The sequence below is a fragment of the Sycon ciliatum genome, chromosome 6 (genome assembly GCF_964019385.1).
Source record: "Sycon ciliatum chromosome 6, ocSycCili1.1, whole genome shotgun sequence".
In the NCBI taxonomy this organism is placed as follows: Eukaryota; Metazoa; Porifera; class Calcarea; order Leucosolenida; family Sycettidae; genus Sycon; species Sycon ciliatum.
The window spans coordinates 13,956,933-13,977,832 of record NC_088648.1 but is presented as its reverse complement, the minus strand read 5'-3'; the positions used below and the strand labels follow the sequence as shown (position 1 = coordinate 13,977,832).

Sequence of the window (20,900 nt, the reverse complement as noted above, 5' to 3'; positions counted from 1 at the left end):
CAGAGCAAGTCGAACACACGGTGCAGAGGAAGAGTGGTGGATCACTAAGCCAACCGAATGTGCCTTCTCCACCGTTGCCCTTGCCGCCACCGGAGCCACCACCAGTGCCGTTGGTGGCTGGGGTTGGGGAGGAGTCGGCAATAACAACAGTACCGCCAATCACAGAAATTGAGCCCATTTCTTTGACACAGTATCCGGTTGTGCGGACACCGCAGCACCCTCCGGCGATTGATCCGTGGGTCCAGAGACCACGGAGGTCGACCGCCAATTATTCAACCGAAATATATGCTAGGAATGGCCAAGGCCCACGCGGAGCATCGAAGGAGACCGGAAGCCGGGGGCAAAACGGAACACAATCTCGGGACGTAGATGAGGTAAGGACAGTGACACGGGACAGACGTAGGAAGGAGAACATGGATGGTATCAGACGACTGACTGGTGGTGAATATGAGTTGGGTGATGATGCGGCGGATGACGAGAATACAGATGACGACGAGGCGGATGACGGCGAGGATACAGATGACGACGAGGCGGGTGATGACGAGGCGGCGGATGAAGACGAGGCGGATGACGGAGAGACGGCTGGTGGTGATGGTGATAAAACGGACAAGGAGGAGTCAGGTGGCAGGGAAGGTGATGGAGCTGATGAGGGTGAAATTCGTAAGAAGTCAGCTGTGTATTTGCATTTGTTATCTCGTCCCGATTGTTTGAGTGTGTATGATGATTCCCACTTCTCTGTACTGTGTCGTGCCCGTTATGTCCAGCAGTTGAAGGTCCTTGAAGCTGTTTGTATTCGTACGCATAAGCCCGATTTGTGTAAGCAAAAAGAACATGTTTTAGCACTTAGGTTATTTTCGTGAGTTTGCACCCCGTGTTCATGAGTTGTTTCTGCACTGTTCATGCCCGTTTGTCACACTTACTCTTTATTTTAGTTCTCACTTTTTGTAATACTTACCACAAGTTACCCGTCATGTGTCACACTTCTTTGGATTTTTAACCTTTGTTTTCCCTTGATCTCTTTAGTTGCGTATTTCCACTGATGATCGCAACGTGAAAATCGATTTTGGAAACACACAAAACCAAACCTTGAACAAATTGTCATGTTGCGTGGTGATGTCTGCGGCATTCATACTTTTCATTGCTATTATTATTATTATTATTATTATTATTCTCTTTCTCAGCCTCCTCCTGACTTTTCTTTCACTCAATGGTACATGTATAAACAATTAAAATGAAACAATTCCAGAACGTTTTGTTATTATTATTATTATTTTATTTATTTTACTAGGGTGTTTCCCACAGACCTATGGTCTTCTTACGGGAGCCCCTAGAAAGGTTAAGCATGAACGAACAAATGGGCGATAATCTGTACAAGAGCGAACAGTGGAAGGCAGCATATTCCACCGATCAGAACCTATGTAGCCAAGACGAGAAAAACCAGCTTTAGTGTGGGCAGAAGGCAAGCTTTTCGTGTGACTATCATCAGTGGAACATCGTCACATAATAAGAATCACTAAAACAACCAGTTATATAGCTAGAATATGAAAAGAAGGGTGAGAATGCAGCACAGCTAGCAGTTATGCATAATTAACGCGTGTAGTGTGAACCTTTGCAGTGTATCTGAGAATGGTAGCAGTAGATGCATGTGGCAGCTGTGAGTGCGTGTGGACAAAACTGGTGAGTGCGTATTATTTACTGAAAAGTGTGAGTGCTACAACATTTTCTTTTTGCTTGCATAGAACTAGGGTCACGTGTGCGAATATATACAGCTTCCAACACCTGCAACTGCTTAAAGAAACGTGCGCAACAAATAACACTAAACCAGGAATCGTCAAACAACTTACGACAATCCGGACTGAACACCAAATGCTTGTGCAATGTAGATGGCAGACTTGCTCTTGTCGATGTCTAACTCCTCCTCGTCAGTATCCGTGACTCTCATCCTCCACTTCCTGTTCCTGCTCACCCTTGCTTTCCTCCTGACCATCCTGTTCATCCCCATCATCATCCTCCATCTCCATCTCCTCATGCCATCGCTTCTTTCTCCTTGACGCGTTCACTGCTGCGCCCGTACTTTCACCTGCTGCTACTGGTTCCGCCTTCTCGATTTTTCTCAGTCGTGTCTCCGCTAGTCTCTGGCTTCTCCTCAGATTCGCTTTTCCTCCATGTTCGTTTCGTTCTCCTGGTGATCTTTCCGTTGCTACCAATCTCAGATACATTGCAAAGGTTCACACTACACGCGTTATGCATAACCGCTAGCTGTGCTGCATTCTCACGCTTCTTTTCATATTCTAGCTATATAACTGGTTGTTTTAGTGACTCTTATTATGTGACGATGTTCCACTGATGATAGTCACACGAAAACGTTCTGGAATTGTTTCATTTTAATTGTTTATAGTACATGGTTATGAGTGCACAATTGATATTTTTCATTGCTCTTCCGACAGCCAAACGTCGCTATGGTTTATTTTATGTCACTTTCCTTGGCTCTGACCGCTGGAATGCCCTCCCAGCGGAGGTCCGCTCTAGTTCTTCCTTGCATACCTTCCGTAATTCTGTTCTTCATTTTTTAGGGTACCCTGTCAAAAGGCCTTAGGTGCTCCGGTGTGGGGAGCAAACCCTTTCTTACAAATCATCGCCGAAGTCGCAACCACTAATTCGTAATAATAATAATAATAATAATAATTACACCATAGCTCAGTGGTTAGAGCATCGCTGGCTACAAGCGAGGGTCCCTGGTTCGAGTCCTGGTGGTGACAGTCAATTTTTTCTTCAGACTTTTCCCGTTTGTCTCTTTCCCTCAAACCAGTCAATATTTTATGACTTGGGGCTCCCCGCGTACTAGTTTGTACGTGAAGTGTGTGGGTTACAGTGAGGGCTGCGTCCCACCCGCCTGTACTGCTGTGTGGATTCACAGGAAGTGTGAGTTACGAAGTCTGAAGAAAATGTTGAACGGCGTCTGCTGGGATGACGACTACACCATAGCTCAGTGGTTAGAGCATCGCTGGCTACAAGCGAGGGTCCCTGGTTCGAGTCCTGGTGGTGACAGTCAATTTTTTCTTCAGACTTTTCCCGTTTGTCTCTTTCCCTCAAACCAGTCAATATTTTATGACTTGGGGCTCCCCGCGTACTAGTTTGTACGTGAAGTGTGTGGGTTACAGTGAGGGCTGCGTCCCACCCGCCTGTGTGGATTCACAGGAAGTGTGAGTTACGAAGTCTGAAGAAAATGTTGAACGGCCTCTGCTGGGATGACGACTACACCATAGCTCAGTGGTTAGAGCATCGCTGGCTACAAGCGAGGGTCCCTGGTTCGAGTCCTGGTGGTGACAGTCAATTTTTTCTTCAGACTTTTCCCGTTTGTCTCTTTCCCTCAAACCAGTCAATAATAATAATAATAATAATTGCTATTTCCACGCTATCAGACTTCCGCTCATCTATACAAAAACAGGGTACCCCGTAAGAAGGCCTTAGGCCTGTGGGAATGCCCTATTAAAAATTTAATAAATAATAATAATAATAATAATTTACGACTGTTGTCTCCTCGTCGGTTATTTAAATGCTTTGTTTTCTTCATGAAAAGTCTTGCAACTGTCGCAGTGTCGGGTGAAGTGAAAATTCATCATCGGCGGGAGATACTTTTCTCTTTTCATCAGATATACGCGTCCTGTTTTTCATTCATCGGGCCACGAATACAGCGTATTACCATGATTACATGCAATTGGCTACAATTTATGTGCTCGTCTCGTACTGAAGTGACTAGTTTCTCCCCGTACAAGGGCTTGTTCGCCGCACACGTGACGTGAAGAGGCGCAGGCGCGTACGTACGCGTACGCATGCAAGCGATCTGCCAAATTTGCAAAGAAGCCTTGCTGCTGGCAATTTGGTCCGTCGCAGATCTGTTCTCTGTTTGTGCTTTCCTGCCGGACTTGGCCTTTCTCCTTCACCTCTTCATCAGTGGAGCTGTGTCAACACTACTCCCGCCACCCGGCTGTTGTTTTCATTGGAATTTACACCTCCTTACTCCAACACTGACCCGCGGCTGCTGCACTTGGGAGAACCATGAATGTGACGAGTGTGTACGACACCACGACCTACGGACGACATCATGTTCACCAGGCGGCCGTCATCCAGCCCGATGGCTCCTTGCCGTTCCGAGCCTATTCCCAGTAAGTGCTTGTGTTGATGTCTGTGTTGGTTGCTTGAGGATCTCTTTTCGGGCGCGATTCGTTTTTGTTGTCCCTCGTCCTGCTTTCCCCTTTCTTTCTGTGTACCTGTACGTTGTGTAAAGTTCAAATATCCCTGTTTGAACTTTCATCGGCAGCCACGTTCGAATGTTCATGTTTCTGTCGCCTGGTGTTTGTTCGCGTTTGTTATCTTGTCATCCTTGGGTCGTCGTGCTTCCTGGCGCCCCATTAATTAAACTCTGAAAAGACCCACGGCCACTCTAACTCCATAAAAGTGCATAACCAGCCTCTCGCAGAATGTTTTTTTGTGGCAGTCATTCGTGCAGCTGTGATGGTACTAATCGTGGCCATTTGGCTCCCACGATGCCATCATGTCATACGTAGCTAGCCAGAGATCAATGCAAAGTGCCAGGATCCTGTCCTGTACATCGTGGCTTCGACAATCGAAGCGGAACAACGGACTGTTTGTACAGGTTGTCGAACGCTGGTACGTGGTGTGTGCATGGTGTCGGGTTGACTGCGCCCACTAGTACACGTTTCGGAGTACAAACGTGCTAACCCCATAGGGTATGCAACTCTCATCTTCGGACTATGGGTGTTGGGTGCGGCCCACAGCTTTCAGTACTTAGTGTTTCTTCCTGTCACCATTGGATTGTTTTAGGCACAGCGACTTCATCCATAACAGGATACTAGTGGGTAAAAGGCACTGCCTGTGCACACACATACGAAACCTTTAGCAGATCAAGAATGTATCGATGTGCCGGTTGGTAGCCTCAGTTCGTGGCTACGTAATGTGGGGACCCCATGTGCCGAGTTGAATGCTCTTGGGACTTTGGACTCGTGGTAGTGGTACTGTTTCGGATTACTACCGGTACTTAGCATGCAACAACACCAAAAAAAACACTACTGGTGCCTCGTACAGTACTGGACAAAGAAACCCAACCTCATGAATAAAATAGCGCTGGACGCTACACAACCCTAGCTCAACACGTGTTTCTTTACTCTATTTCATGCACTTACGGTTTTCTTCATTCGGCTCTATTTCACACACTTACCTAGGGTGCCCTCTAAAAAGACTTACAGTCTGTGGGGATTGCCCTAGTAAAATTAAAATACTGCTACTAATACTACACACATACACTGTTCTGTGTACTCGAATTCGATGGATCGGACGTGCCACTAATTTGTTCATGCGGTTGGATTTATCTGACCGGAACAGTACTTGCTTACGGGTAAATTTATGTAATATTATGACTTGGCAGTAGCGAGGACAAAACAATCAGCAAGACGAAAGTTCTCAGTGCACTTCATTCTTAGCAGGAACCGGACGTTTTTCCTCTGGTGAGAAGGCAGAATTGCCTGTGCTCTAAACGAATTCAAATAAAAGAAACAAACAAACTAGCGTTCACTACAGGCCTTAATTAATAGGCTGTGTTTACACGAGAGTATCAAGCTGGGTCGAGTTTCAAACCGCCATGGAGCACTCTCTTAGTCATATTGACTGAAGCGTTTAGAATTTAGATGAAGCATTGCGCTTGTCCCGGATTGATCCCCCCCCCCATAGAAGGGGATGGTTGAAATTGAGAAATCGTACTTGTACTACCGCACCTATGTGTGAACTTTGCGCCAGGATTGCACAGCACTGCAGATGAGAATTTCCCACGAAAGTACCGGTAGTCATGCGGCCAGTCTGGAGAAATGGACTTTTTTGGCGGTATATCAGTAATCAACCCATGTGTGTGTGTGCGCGTGTGTGTATTTGTGTGTATTTGTGTGTGCTTGCCTGTGAGTTTGTGTGCATTTGTGTGTGTGTGGGTGTGCGCTTGTGCCTGTGTTTGACTTGTTCTCACGCATAGAACACCTACCCTGGTTACATCGCAGGGCACGTGGACGGTCGGCAGCGGCGTCGAAGGCCACGTGCGCTGCCAGTTCCTGCAGCAGGCACCGACAGCGGTGGTGACTGCGCTATCGCATCCGACCGGCCGCGGCGGAATCCCGACCGGCCGCCCGCCCAGCAGCGCCGGCAAGAACGCGCAGCCGACTACCGCCGAGTCATCCGCACCAGTGATGACATCATCGCCCTCGTTTGTGACGTCATCGTCCACGTCATCTTCGCACTCGCCGCCGCCGCCTGCACTGGGCTCATCTAGCACCTCAGTGCCCACTGCAGCCTCATCGTCTGCGCCGCCGCAAGAAGCCGGCGAGGAGCTGACGTATCCATGTGGCATATGCCTGAAAGAGGTAAGGGCACTGTGTCACACGCTGCCTTGCGTGCCGTGCTCGTCATGTTGAATATTCCCCATGGGGACTCCGTCACTAGGCATCTTGCTTCGCCTTGGCTAAGAATCCATTTGACACAACAGAACATAAGTTTGCAATGGAACTAGGTTGAATTAAATTCTAACTCGGAGCTTCGTGGCTATCCGTCAATCGTCAGCCAACAATGATGATACTGGTGAAAATTGCATAGGGCTATAGGAGAGAATTGATAAGGACTGCCACGACAATTTTAGCATAGCAGATAGAGACGGAGATAAACCCGCGGGTGTTAGACGATTATATTGCAGTGTAATACTTGTGCGATACAATACAACAATGGAATTCAGTTCCGTAGTGTAAGATGGGCCATGGCTCATAGCTTGCCAGGGTTTGATTGTAGTGCCAGCAAAGACTGCAATGCTCTCAGAATTCTTCTTGACCAATCATGCAATGCGTACACACCGTTCTGCTTGTACATGTACAATACTGTATTTGGCTGTCCATTCCTACATTTGTGTTCTCTCCGTGTGTATATATGTGTGTGTGTGTGTGTGTGTGTGTGTGTGTGTGTGTGTGTGTGTGTGTGTGTGTGTGTGTGTGTGCATGTGTGTGTGTCGACGATTATGGTCGCACACGTCTTTCTTCTCTTTCTCGGTCCCTTCCTGACTTTTCTTTCATTCTCCTGGGTGGTTACCAACAGCCAGTGTATGCCGGAGTATGTGGTGTGGTGTGTGTGTGTAGAAAAAAAAGAAAAATGAAAATATGGAAAAATGAAAAATCGGGATTCACTGGCCAGAAAAAGTCACTTCAGACAGCTGTGTGGTGGATACCAGGCTAAAAATAGTGGCGGTCAATTCATCAGCCTTGCAAGGTGTTGAATGGTGTAATCCCAGCACAAGTTGCTATGTCTAACATAGCTGTTCGCTATCATCGCTTCCGCGATGGGCAGGTCTGAGATGTGTGTGTGTGCGTGCATGTGTGTGTGTGTGTGCGTGTGTGTAAATAGGTGACGGACGACGATGAGGCGATCTATTGCGAGCACGGTTGCGAGCACTGGTTCCACCGCATGTGTACGGGACTGACACAGCGTGCGTATGACCTTCTCACAGCAGAACACTGCGCCGAGTGGGTATGCGACGCGTGCATATCTCAGCGCTCCATCCCACTGGAATTCACAAATCCTCCATCCGCATCGACCAAGGCATAGTGGTGGTGTAACATGCAAGTACTGGTTTGTGACATGCACAATATTACTTGCGGATGGTGTTGACCGTTTCTGCTGCTGCGTGAGGGCTCTGTTCGACCACAGTGCTTCGGCAATCTCTGTTGCTCTCTCTCTCTCTCACACACACACACACGGTCGCCCTCCCCCCTCTCTCTCTCGCTCTCACGCACTCTCTCTCTCTCTCACTCTATATCTCACTCTCTCTCTCTCTCTCTTCATCAGGCCGGGTCTTACTCTCCCACAAACTAGTGCATGGGCTATGCCGTTCCGAGAATAGCCTCCACCATCATTCCCTACACGCTCTGACTTCAGCCGGCGTGTGTCGTTGAAACATGGGTGCGGATAATCGTCATGTCATGGTATACCCAGAGAATAACCTCATTCACAAGCCTCCGCAATCTTGGGTATGCAGTTTGTCTGTGGCTTCAAGCATGCGCACAGATAATTGTCTCTCTGATTGCTAACAAGCTGGCCCACGAATCTCGAGCACGCGCTCTTCATACTGTCTCGAAAGTTGAAACTGCTCGTGCGTTCTGGCTGTGTTCAAAGACAGAGGTTGTGCTTACCGCTGTTTCAATGTACTGCCGAAGCAGGACGCGTTCGGTGTTTCCGTATCGCACTATTCAATAACATGTCAGCTAAAAATTGGCTTGTGTTTTTGCACCACATGTGCTGTACAACCTTTGTTTTTATTTTGTTTTTTTTAACGGCACCATCAACCGTTCATGTACTAACCGTATCCGTGGCATTTGTGCGCCTACTGGCCGCTCAATGTTCAAACTATGACTTCTACTCGTGCTAATGCGTACGTCCATCTCTCCTGTGATGCTTCTCACAGCAAACACGTCTGGACATCTTTTGTTTGGCTTTGGCAACTTTTTGCTACACTACTCCGTCGCATTCGTACTGTCTGCATATTTGCTTCCCTTCCTGCTTCTAGAGTAGCCCTGGTGTGTATATTGCCTCTTCTAGAACACCTGGATGCCACCCCTTTGGCCTGTAGGTCTTGTCTCCTGTCCCTAGCGCTCTCTGTTTGCTGGCTTTTAGTATTACAGTTGTTTTATGATTTTAATTCCTCAAGTTGACATCCTCTCTTGATGGGCGTGCATATCTGTGTACCGCCTTAGAGTTCTGTATAACAATGGTGACATTTGTGTATAACTCAATACTAACTATTATTGCAAATCAGGTTCATCTACTGACGGCACTGCGGGATTGTGTGTGTATCGGGGGGGGGGGGTCCAATTTCCTACGTCCACGATCAGTGTTAATCAATCGTATTGGCTATTGTACTGTCAACTCCGTTGCCCATGTCTGCCTCGTGGTTGTTTGTCGTCTCCCTGGCTGCTACATCTCCCAGGCAGTTGCAAACTGGGCAATCAGCCGGTTCGTCCGTCGGATCATGAGTGTTGATCTGCTGCGGTACTCTCAACTTCCAGGTACAGTAGGTATCGGTTATAGCGTGGGTGTTTGAAAAACGACTTTCTATTCTTATTTCCGATATCTCTTACAAACGATAAATCAAGTGTGACATATCACGTGCATGTACGCAGAGGCAGGAAGATCATCGTAGGTCTACATCATGCAATGTAGCGGTACTGTGCATGCGACTGGTCATAGTCACATAGCCGGGCTTACCATGTGGCTGTGCAACATGAGTTAATAGTTAATACATGACCACAACAGTTGAACCTGCAGCACTACGACCCAACGCGAGTCAGGTCGGAACTGCATTTGACGGATCTTATTACTACAGGCGATATACTTTGTACTAATCTGGTATGTTTTGCTACACAAAGTCCATTCTTAGGACCGATATATTCTACTGTACGATAAAATTGCTTGTAAGAATAAATGTGCACTTGAAATCCATGTTATGATTATGAAAACATGAGAGTTCATTCTTGTAGGCAGTATATTCTTTTACACGACCGCGCTATAACCGATACGCACTGTACTTTCCCAAGGAGACTTGGGAATTTTCCGACTATTTTTGTGCGACGAGGTGCGCTCATACATGTACTGTACTACAACAGTATAATACGCTCAGAATTAGTTTATCCGGCCGGTCCGGGGAGCGGACACTGCTTGTACATGTACCTTTAAAGTGTCCGTTACTACACTAGTACATCAAATCAAGTGCATTTGGATGGGGAAAGGTCATAGATATGACGTATGACATCGCTATTAATTATTATTTTCCACAAAAAGTGAGTAGTAATATTTCCACTGAAACTTGCCGAAATGATGCCCGGTAGCCGGGAGCGGCCGTAACTTACTTTGGTGCCCGGATACGCAAGGTCTGAGTGGAGTATGTCAAAAACATGTTCCATCGAATGAATCAAGGCATGCATGCCTAGCAGAATACCATCTGGCAAGCAGTGCATGGCTGCCAGACGCACCTGGCTACCAGCAGCAGCTCATCGACATCTCCACAGTCCAAATACATGTACCATGTGTACAGTCAGTGCCGATGCTCGATTTGGTTTTTTTTTTAAACCGCTCATACTCCTCAGGCTCTTACATGTACATGTACATAATTATCATGGCAGACGCATGCACAGCAAGTGAGTGCTGAGTTTTCCGGTACAGTAGAGTCACGTGCTGCTGAAGACCGTGGAGCCCAAGAACGTCCAGCCTGAAATTCTAAGCATGCCACAGCCTAAAGCTAAGAACGGCAGTGTTGGTTTTCTGGCAGCTTACGGGATACATATGATCCAGGACGGATTGTTTCTCAGAACGTGCTGTAAGAACGCAGCCAGATTGCTGACAAAATAAGAACGCCCCAGGCTAACCCCTTGGAAACAACGTTCTTGGGCACGCGACTCTACTGGTGTAAAGGATCGGCCAAGTCAGAGCAATTGATGTTCACGGTACGAGACTGGCGGCATGGGGGCAATTGATGAATTGAACGTTTAGCAGCCTCAGGGCAGACAGGAAACTAGAAAAAAAAGGTGCTGCAGTAGTACCGGTAAGACCTCGCTTAACCGCACACATCCGTTTTCCACGAAAATGTCCGGACAGGCGAGGGAACCGGATAATCAAACACACCTACTGTATGTGTACATGGCATATGCTATAAATCGGTAACCAACGATTTTCTTCCGGATGGCGACTGCCGAGGGATCCGGATAAACGAGGACCGGATAAGCGAGATCTGACTGTACCGGTAAGAACAATGACTGCTCACAGAAAGAACACGCATGCGAAAACAGAGAACGGCAACATTTGAAAAACAATCTGGCAATTAGTAATAATTCCAGAACAAGAAACCTGTGCCAGCAATTATGAGAACAAGCCAGTCCGACTTAGGACAAAAAGAAGAGCAGACCACACTCAGAGTGGCAACACTCGGCAACAGTCCCTGAAGCTAAGGAAACTGAAAGGCATGAATCAGTCCTCGACACCTTGCTCAGTTTATAACTCGCTATTCCCTGTCTGTCTGTCTCTCTCTCTCTCTCCTCCCTGATTCTTAGAATTACACATTAACTTCGATGGGGAGCAGTTGAATGGCTGCTCCACCGTACAATTCGGCACGGAAGCAAACCGGGAACGCACCTTCGTCGATTTTGATCGTCTCCTTCGCACCAGTGGGCTCGTGCACGGCAGTTGCCGTGTGCTCCACTGTGTCGAGCGTAAGGCTGATGACGTCATCATCCTGCCACGGTTGACCCAGCATGCCACCAGCATACACAGGGTGGTTGTCAGGCAGACACTCTCTAGGTGACCATCCATAGAAGTCACCAATCCCGTGAGCCCAGCGCACACCAGACATGGCTGGCACGTCTAAGCTAGCAAAGCCAAGGAATGCGCAACCGGTTAAGACTTTCACGCTAAACTCACAGGGTGGAGCGATAGCGCAGACCGAACCCCACGTAGTGTCGAGTCTAGTCTGGCGTTTTGCAATTTTCCCGTTTGAGTAAAGATCGATGTCCGGCGACATCACATCGTGATCGAAGGAATGGTCAACATACCCACGGGCTGTGGGTAGAAAGCCTACAGTTCTGTCCGGAATCTGCCGCGAGCTCCATGAGAAAAGCCTGGCGGCGCGTTCCATTTCCGGAGAATAATCGATCCCGAGGTCAAAGCCTGTTGGCTCGGCGTACTCACCGCTGGAGCCAGTGGACGGTGTCGGTGCGTTATGGTCACTGTCATCCTCGCTGCCGTCTCTGCTATTGCTGCTAGCGTACTGCTCGTGGTCGTCAGATAGCACTTGCAGCACGGCTGCATCGGGCATGTGTCTGGATAGGTAGATGGCGATGTTGTGTTTGCGTAGCTCCTCTTCCCTGGCACTCTTCATCTCCTCTAGCTGCTTCAATGCACGCCATCTTTGCTCGTCAAGTGTCGCCCGGAACGCCTCGCCATTGTCCTCAATGACCTTCACGGCAGCAGCGACATCAGCATTGATCTTCTCCGATATTGCCTTCGTCTGCGCATTCACGGCAACAATGGACGCCTCCACCGAAGTCACCCGTTCGTGCAGAGTCGATGATACGAGCTGACGCGAATCTTGACTTTTTCTGATGTCTTTAGCAGCCGCGGCTATCTCAACAACTTCGTGATGCATATGTGCAGCCCACTGATGGTTGGCATGGCATCTATCACACATCAACGTATTGCAAGACTTACAGTAGAATAATAGATCTTCATTGTGCAGCGGGCAACGCTCTGACTCAAAGCGTGATACCAGCGACTTCCTGGTCCTCTTCAGCACGGGAACCTCTGCCAGGCTATGGTTTTTACGCTTCCGATGTCTGGTGTGGATAGCTGAGTGCTGTTCGCAAAGCAGAAGATCGCACGTCACACATCGCATTGCGGCTGGCTCCTCAGCATCTTCGCAGTCGGAATTCTGACACAGCAATTTCTCACCACAGCCCATTGGATCCGACACATTTTGCACTTCGCCATGCACAACTCGGTCTTGGCTGGCACTTGATAGGCGAGTAGGCCAGCTAACGAGGCATTCGGTGAGTTTGCGACCTGGACCAGGGTCTGGTGTAACTATTTGACATCGAGCACAGCGAATAGTGTTGTCGTAGCGCAGAAACTGCTCTGCACAGGATTTGCACGATACGTGAAGACACTTGAGTATTTTCAACTGACTAGCTGCTGCACCGGATTCGCCATTAGACTGGCAGAACACACAATTTTCTTGGCACTCTGGTGGCGAAGACCTAACACCTGCTTGCTCATTCGCCATTCTGCCAACAAAGTCCACTGTGTCCCGTCCGAACTAGTGTTCGTTCTCAAACTGTCTGCACACCCCGGCGAGTAGATCATCAGTCAAATCTGTTGTACATTTACTGTAGCGGACATGGAAATCCAATCGATTGACCGGCAGCGCGTACAGCTCAGACCGCTGCGTGCAGTGTGCAGTGTGCATGTTGATCCGATGCGCGCGCTGCATGCATATGCAGCGCATTGACATCCATGTGTGTGGATCTACCGCTTATCCACGGCTACATCAGCGCCCTGGCCTGGGCTGGGCCGCTAGACGTGCGACCGGATTTCCATGTCCACGACAGTCGACAGTACTTCCACCAGGTGATTTTGCATTTTTTCTGGCATTTGGCTTTCTTTCTTTTTTCAAAGTGTCGCGTTTAATTTTTTACATACAGGGGCGGCCTAGCCGGCCGGATCGGAGGCATTTTTCAATCTGGCTTTTCTTCACAAACTGGTATATACCGGTACTAGTATACTACCACCACTACTTCGTAGCCTAGTACCACTTGAATGAAGTCAAGTAATTGGTTTCGCGTACATAGATCTCTGTGGCGAAAGCAATGGCCAGCCAGGCAAACACTAGCCACTCGCCAGAATGTCTAGAGAACTGTGTATTCTGCCAGTCCGATGGTGAATCCGGTGCAGCTAGTAAGTTGAAAATACTCAAGTGTCTTCACGTATCGTGCAAATCCTGTGCAGAGCAGTTTCTGCGCTACGACAACACTATTCGCTGTGCTCGATGTCAAATAGTTACACCAGACCCTGGTCCAGGTCGTAAACTCACCGAATGCCTCGTTAGCTGGCCGACTACTAGTAGTCTTGTGGTGAGACCGGACCATGACGGGCAGGTTTTATCTGATCGAAGCAACTACTTGCAGTCGAAGGGAGAGACCGAGCGGGTCGTATTTTGCCAACATTCGGATTGCGAAGATGTCGATGAGCCGGCCGATGTACGTTGCTTGACCTGTGACATTCTGCTCTGCAACCTTCATTCGGTGGCACATCGGCGAAGAAAGGATCGCTGCAACCACGATATGACTGCCGTTTCATTGACAAGTAGTTTTCATAGTGAGCGCTGCGTGCTGCACAATGAAGATCTACGATCTTACTGTAAGTCATGCAATGTGTTGATGTGTGATAGATGTCATACTAGCAAACAACACACTGCACATTGCCACCACGACATCGTGGACATCAGCGCGGCTGCTAAAGAGTTGAGGATAGTTCAGGAGAAGCGTCAGGAATTGAATTCTTCTCTGGAAGATCAGGTGACTGCTGCGGAAGCCAGTATTGCAGAAGTCAACGCTACGGCTGAGATGGTATCTGAGAAGATCAAAGTTGACGTTGCTGCTGCCGTGAAGATGATCGAGGAAAACGGCGAAAGGCTGCGACGCAAACTTGACAAGAAGAGATGGACGGTGTTGAAGCAATTGGAGGAGACCAAGGCGGAAAGGGAGGAAGCGTTTCGCAGGCACAACACTGCTATACATCTATCTAAACAACTGGCCGATACAGCTGTTCTGCAAGTACTCCTGGATAACGATCCTGAGAAGCACGGCAGCAGGCAGCCAGCCGTCGACAATGACGTACCAAGTCTCGAAGAAGAAATCGCATCGATCCCAGAGACGGACAGCCAAGACGCCTCAACCACAGACAGCAGCAAGCTTGGGTTCGATTATTCTCCTGAAATGGAGCGCAGCGTGCGTCTGCTGTCATGGGCGTCGCATCAGATCCCAGCATCAGCTGGTAGCCTCCAAAGTTTCGCAACTCTATTTGCGCGTTTTGAATTTGATGAGAGGGCAGTGTCGAAAGAAGTTATCGTTTCCGAGCAAGGAGTAGTCGCAACCCTTCCCGCGGAGAAATTTGCCGAAGGCTGGATGGGTTCTGTATGCGCCAGTTCACCACCATCAGATTTTTTGGTGCAGATCCTATCCGGCGAGTCTTTCCTTGGTTTTGCCAGCATTGCCACCCCCGTCACTGACGCTGGCACCTGGGAACATGCTGAAGGTAAATTCTATGGATGGTCACCGGAGGCGTCAGATGCCAGCTCTCAGCCCTCAGTTGCTGGTGGCACACTGGGTCAGCCCTGGGAGGATGGCGACACTGTGGAGTTCTCATTAGATACAACACATCACACTGCGACAGCCGTGCACCTTCGTACTGGCGTGGAGGAGACTATAAGCATTCCGCAGGAGCAGTTTCCGGTCCGCTTCCGTGCCGAGCTTTGCGGAGGAGCATCTATTAAACTCCCTTCCATCTGGATCTAAGTAAAAGCACAGGGTGAATGATACGTTCTGCTCTTTCACACCTTTAGTTGCTACGGTTTTTGCATTAAAAAAAAAATATTTTAATTCGTTGCCTCAACAGTACAATGTACAGCTTCAAACAGGGTCGGACAGAGTCAGACGGTAACTACCGTAAAAGCCCCTGTATACGCCCACCCTCCGTGTACACGCCCAGTCAGGGGAAGTCAACACTTTGTTTCAAAATAGCGCCCAAGCCCATGTATGCCGGAAACACCAGTACATGTACTGATACCCAATACTTACTTCTATCCCTATTCCAAGTATACGCCCGGTTCCAAAATAACGCCCGTGGCCGCGTGCCCTTGTATACGCCCGGGGCCTGTACACGGGCTTTTACGGTAACTGTTTTTTTTAAAATTGCTTTACTTTGCTACTATACTCTATAGTAACGTTATAACTGTGCTTGCGTTTTCGTTTTCACTTCTGTCCGCTCGTGATCACAGTCGTTTTCCGTGGACGCACCAGAGCTACAATGTACACGTACTGTACATCTGGCGCAAGTCCACTAGCCGGCATTGATCCGTGTTCGTACTAAGCCTTTCATACGTCATCACTGCGCTGGTCGCTATGGCAACGTGAGTATACAATCGGCGATTTGGCAAGTAGTTTAGTTTGCCTTATCGTATGGAAGCGAGAGATATATCATTCGAACCGATATCAAATAATAATTGTCTTTCTTCTGGACCCTACTCGAAAAATCGATGCACTTCCCCATTGTAGCTACTGAGTATACTGATAAGTGATAGTATTTTCATTCATCACAAGAATTCTTGTTTATTTTCAAATTTTTGCCCGCTTTTGAGTTTGGCAAAAAAAGGTTTAGTGCAGACAGGAAACTAGAAAGGCACAATATGTACAGTACAATGTAGTAAGAAGTTAAAGGGGAAGTATACCCTAAAATCAAATTTTCACCAGTTGTAGTCTTCGGGGTGCTGAGTCGAATGGTCTTGGTCCGAGGAAGCTGAGACGCTCCCTTCCTACTTGAATCCCAATCGAACTCGCGCACTTCCACCGAAACTGGGTGACTGCGCCCTACTAGATGGGGATTTGTATGCAAAATGTCACTAAAAGCGCCATTTCGTTCTTATAAAAGCACGGATGACCGCGATTGGCCCATATGTTGTAGTCTTTTGGACGCTGAGTCGACTGGTTTTGGTCCGAAAAGCCTGCGATGCAGCGTTCCTCCTTTATTCCCAATCGAACATGGTTGAACAAGTGGTCACGTGCTCGTGCGTACACCAGTCACCTGGTCACCGTGCCTGCAGGGTACAACTTACTAGCCTGTTTGACCTTTTTTGGGTGCAGTCCTGTCACTCGAGTTGAACTCGAGTTGAACCTTGGTGTGAAAGTTGTCGCCTGCTGGCGCGGTGACCAGGTGATTTGGGCACCCAGGAGCACGTGACCGCTTCTTCAACCATGTTCGATTGGGAATAAAGGAGGAACGCTGCATCGCAGCCTTTTCGGACCAAAACCAGTCGACTCAGCGTCCAAAAGACTACAACATATGGGCCAATCGCGGTCATCCGTGCTTTTATAAGAACGAAATGGCGCTTTTAGTGACATTTTGCATACAAATCCCCATCTAGTAGGGCGCAGTCACCCAGTTTCGGTGGAAGTGCGCGAGTTCGATTGGGATTCAAGTAGGAAGGGAGCGTCGCAGCTTCCTCGGACCAAGACCATTCGACTCAGCACCCCGAAGACTACAACTGGTGAAAATTTGATTTTAGGGTATACTTCCCCTTTAAAACACCCACAAAAAAAACACACCCACGCAAACAGGAAAAGGATTAATTGGGGAGTCAGTCCAATATACAAGGAAGGACGCCGAGGACAAGATACTAGTAGTTATGGAGGTGTGGCCGTGCTTTGTAATGGTTCGGACTCGCTGCACACTACAGTGGAGTCGCGCGCTGAAGAACGTGGAGCCCAAGAACGTCCAGCCTGAAATAAGAACGCCAAAGCTAAAAGCTAAGAACGGCGATGTTGGTTTTCTGGCAGCTTATGGGATACATATCATCCAGGACGGATTGTTTCTAAGAACGTCCCAGGCTAACCCCTTGGAAACAACGTTCTTGGGCGCGCGACTCTACTGCATGTACGTCCTAAGTCTCACAAGGACAAGATACATGTAGTTATTGGAGGTGTGGCCGTGCTTTGTAATGGTTCGGACTCGCTGCACACTTATAGTCCGTGAGCCAAAACTCAAAATCACAAGTGCCGTTGCACTCTCGGATGGACAAATCGCCGCTTACAGTGTTGGTCAAGGACATCACAAAGGATACGTTTTCGCTTGTTGGACGTTCCAGAACCGATCCAGAGACCTTCGCGAGGGCTTCTTTTCTCGACCAAATTCCACCGTGAGAACAAATATTTTTACGCGAGTGGTGAGGTGTGCGTCGTATGAGCAAGCGCAAAACACGAGTTCGCGTGGAGTGAGGAAAAATAATTTATTTTTTAGAAGATGACGACGTTGACGACAATATCGACTTGGGATATTGTGATCACTTTATTGAAGTTTATTCCTTTCGTGTACATTGATGTTGTTTTGACAACAATGGAAGAAGAGGAAGACGTTTCTAGTGGCAGCGAGGTGCTGGATGAGGCAGCTGACGGCAACGAAGTGGCAAATGACAGCCCAGCGGAGTAATATTGCTGGAATTTTGTGTCTGTGTCACAGCGCCCAATTTAGTAAAAACGAGAAGCCTGCAGTGAGTAATATCGAGACTACAAGTTGGTGTCGCATCGTCAGCGCTGCTCGAGAGAAGGACGACCATATCTGGGCTTTTCTCTGCCAGCACAAGAGCTCAGGGAGGAGTAAATGGTGTGGCTGGTATCATGGAAAGTGCTACACCAATTGCACCCATGTGATAGCAATTGCAAACCTGGAGAAGACCAGTGCCTCTGATTTTGCTTTGTCTATACTTGCTGACAGTGATGTGCATGTAGTAGTGAACCCAGAGCCACATCCTAAGGCCAGTAAGGGGCCACCTACCAGGAGCTTAGTGGTTGATACGAACAACGAATGCCATACCGGTAATTATGAAAGCAGAGCACGGTGTAAACACAACACCGAGAACTGGTCCACCCAGAGTTTCCGGAAGGGAATGTTTTGTTGCAGGCAGCACTGGAGAGGGCAAGACGACAAGTAGCGAGGGCGAAACCAGCGCTGCTGGAGGTCCAAGCCAGAGCACCTGGCTGCTTTGCGGGCAACATACTACTGTATACCATTAGCTGTGTATGTGTGTGTGCGCACGTGTGTGTGTGTGCACATTTCTGGGTGTGCGTGTGTGTGTGTGCGTGCGCGTGTTTGTGTGTGCGCGCGTGCATGTGTGCGAGCGTGCATGTGTGTGTGGGCGCGTTCATGTGTGTGTGCGCGCGTGTGCATGTGCGTGCTAGGCATTTTCCTTTGTTGGTGACACCACCCCAGGCTACTACTGGTGTTGGGACACGGTATTGCCACAGCCACTGCGGCCAGTGTGATCCGTGTTTCAGGTCGTTGGTGGGTTTTAGATTCCGCAATTGTCGACAAGGTGTGCGCCGTGTGTGTGTGTGTGTGTGTGTGTGTGTGAAACCCGACAGCATTGGTGTGATGTTGTCCGAAGAGACATCCATCACTTACATCTTGAAGGACATTGGTTCGACACTGCACAGCAGCGAGGAGAGTGGCGCACAGCATTCAGAATTGCTTCACCACCACAGCCGGCCTCCCGTGATCGGATTCAGTGTAGTATTTGTAACATTTCCTTTTCGAAGAGCGGCCTGCCACGCCGCAAGTGTACTCAAGAGCGTGGTAAACCTGTAGCAGACCAGTCTGGCAGCAGCCAATGCACCGTATGTCTTTGCTGGTTTCGCAGTCATGGCAGACTGACATAGTCGGATTCGGCAGCTGGTTCATGTGTGTGTGTGTGTGCGCACACGCGCGCGCGCGTGCCTGGGAGACTGCATAGTCGCATTCGGCAGCTGGTTCATGTGTGTGTGTGCGCACACGCGCGCGCATAAGCATGTTTGTGCGCGCGTGCCTGGGAGACTGCATAGTCGGATTCGGCAGCTGGTTCATGTGTGTGTGTGTGTGTGTGTGCGCACGCGCGCCCGTGTTTGTGTGGATTCGGCAGCTGGTTCATGTGTGTGTGCGTGCGAGCGTGCATGCCTGGGAGACTGTATAGTTGGATTCGGCAGCTGGTTTGTGTGTGTGCGCGTGCCTGGGAGACTGCATAGTCGGATTCTTCAGCTGCTTCATGTGTGTGTGTGTGTGTGCGCATGCGTGTGGGTGCGCGCATGCATGTATGTGACATCATCTTATATCGGTAGTTATCTGTGGATTACTATGTTCTGCGGTGGACTGCGACAGCACACATTATGTGCCAAGATGTGCACCTGGTGATTTGCAACTGTGTTATGTTGAGTTGAAAACTGATGAGCAATGACAGGTGGCTTTTGGTGCTGCATGAGTGTGTTAGGAAATCAATAGCCAATTCCAACCTCTTGCATTGGCCGTCAGGTTGGATAGGATCAGCGCGTGCATTTACAACAGTGGTGACGTACTTCCTATTGTACTACAGTAATGTCACATTAGCTTCAGTGTTCATATCATTATCTGGAGTATTCTACGTATTCACTACTATTCAGTAATCGAGTGGTTATTACTTTTGAAATATACTTCACTCACCAAGTCATTGCTCGCTATTATCTACAAGTTCCAGTCCAGTATGATGAAATCAAGAGGCGATTTATCCAGCCAAGTAGAGGATCTTAGGGATACGAAATCCAAGAGAAATCATGAGGGTTTTCTCAGTTCGGCCATTCACGAATGTAATTGTTATTCTTCAACGCAAACTGAGTAATATTTGACCTTGAACAGGATGAAAAGAAGTTCATGCTCGGGGCAGTCGTCATTTGCTCCAGAAGGTTACTCACTACAGTCTACTACGCCCATTGGCCTAGGAAGTGGTGAACAAATATGTCGAGAGATATTTAGGACATTCTTGGAAGTCAGTTAGTTCTGAACGATTGCATTGTAACTACAAACAGTAGTGACTTAGTCTTTGCTGCATGCAGTTTGCATATGCATGATCCGGCCCGATTCATAATTCTCAGCGGCAAAAAAATTCGAATCTAGTTTTGTGCACTGGTTTCTGCGTTATGTGCACTCGTGGTATCTGCTCATGGCTTCAAAAAATGAGAATCCGTGAACAAGCGCAAAAAAATCAAGCGAAGAAGGCGAAAATGGCCGCTGCTGTCAGTGAGCAAACTTGGATGTTTGGCGTCTTCTGTGACCTCCCTGGATCAGTTTCGAACTGTCCAACAAGTGGAAATCGCTTCAGGATACCATCGTGAAGCGGTGTGCTGAAGGACGATTTGTCCATCTCTGGGTGCAACGGTCGATGCTAAAACGGCCGATTCTGAGATTTGGCTCACGGACTAACTACACGACAATTATTTACCAAGAAAATATTATTAATGAAGACAAATTTAAATCAGTTCACTGCTTAGGCTGCGTGCAAGAAGTAGATGCTCACAGGTGCATTGCACACTCAGAATTTTTAGGTGCTTATTATTTTCGGCATGAGGGCAAAAGGCCAGGTTGAGCAGAAAGTGTAGGTAATTCTACTAGGTACATGTATCCGTACAGAGAAGCAGTTCCCTTACTACCACCGGTACTAGGCGTTCGGTGCACCAGTACAGGTATGAAACGGACGCACCGGA

The 20,900-nt window shown here is 48.4% G+C and overlaps 2 protein-coding genes across 2 annotated transcripts; one reads left to right on the top strand and one right to left on the bottom strand.

The window, feature by feature from the left end:
- Positions 1-3,827: 3,827 nt before the first annotated feature.
- LOC135819431 (pygopus homolog 2-like) lies at positions 3,828-8,855 on the top strand. Its single transcript, XM_065332641.1, has 3 exons — positions 3,828-4,166; positions 6,041-6,425; positions 7,450-8,855. Exons 1-3 carry the CDS (start codon positions 4,060-4,062, stop codon positions 7,648-7,650), a joined length of 693 nt encoding a protein of 230 aa, XP_065188713.1. The 5' UTR covers positions 3,828-4,059; the 3' UTR covers positions 7,651-8,855.
- A 1,641-nt stretch (positions 8,856-10,496) lies between these two features.
- LOC135819430 (uncharacterized) lies at positions 10,497-12,965 on the bottom strand. Its single transcript, XM_065332640.1, has one exon. It carries the CDS (start codon positions 12,866-12,868, stop codon positions 11,147-11,149), a length of 1,722 nt encoding a protein of 573 aa, XP_065188712.1. The 5' UTR covers positions 12,869-12,965; the 3' UTR covers positions 10,497-11,146.
- Positions 12,966-20,900: the final 7,935 nt, after the last annotated feature.

Coding starts and splice junctions, on each gene's coding strand:
- LOC135819431 (XM_065332641.1), top strand. CDS start 4,060: ATGAATGTGACGAGTGTGTACGACACCACGACCTACGGACGACATCAT. Junction 4,167..6,040: donor CCGTTCCGAGCCTATTCCCA/GTAAGTGCTTGT, acceptor TCTCACGCATAG/AACACCTACCCTGGTTACAT. Junction 6,426..7,449: donor GTGGCATATGCCTGAAAGAG/GTAAGGGCACTG, acceptor GTGTGTAAATAG/GTGACGGACGACGATGAGGC.
- LOC135819430 (XM_065332640.1), bottom strand. CDS start 12,868: ATGGCGAATGAGCAAGCAGGTGTTAGGTCTTCGCCACCAGAGTGCCAA.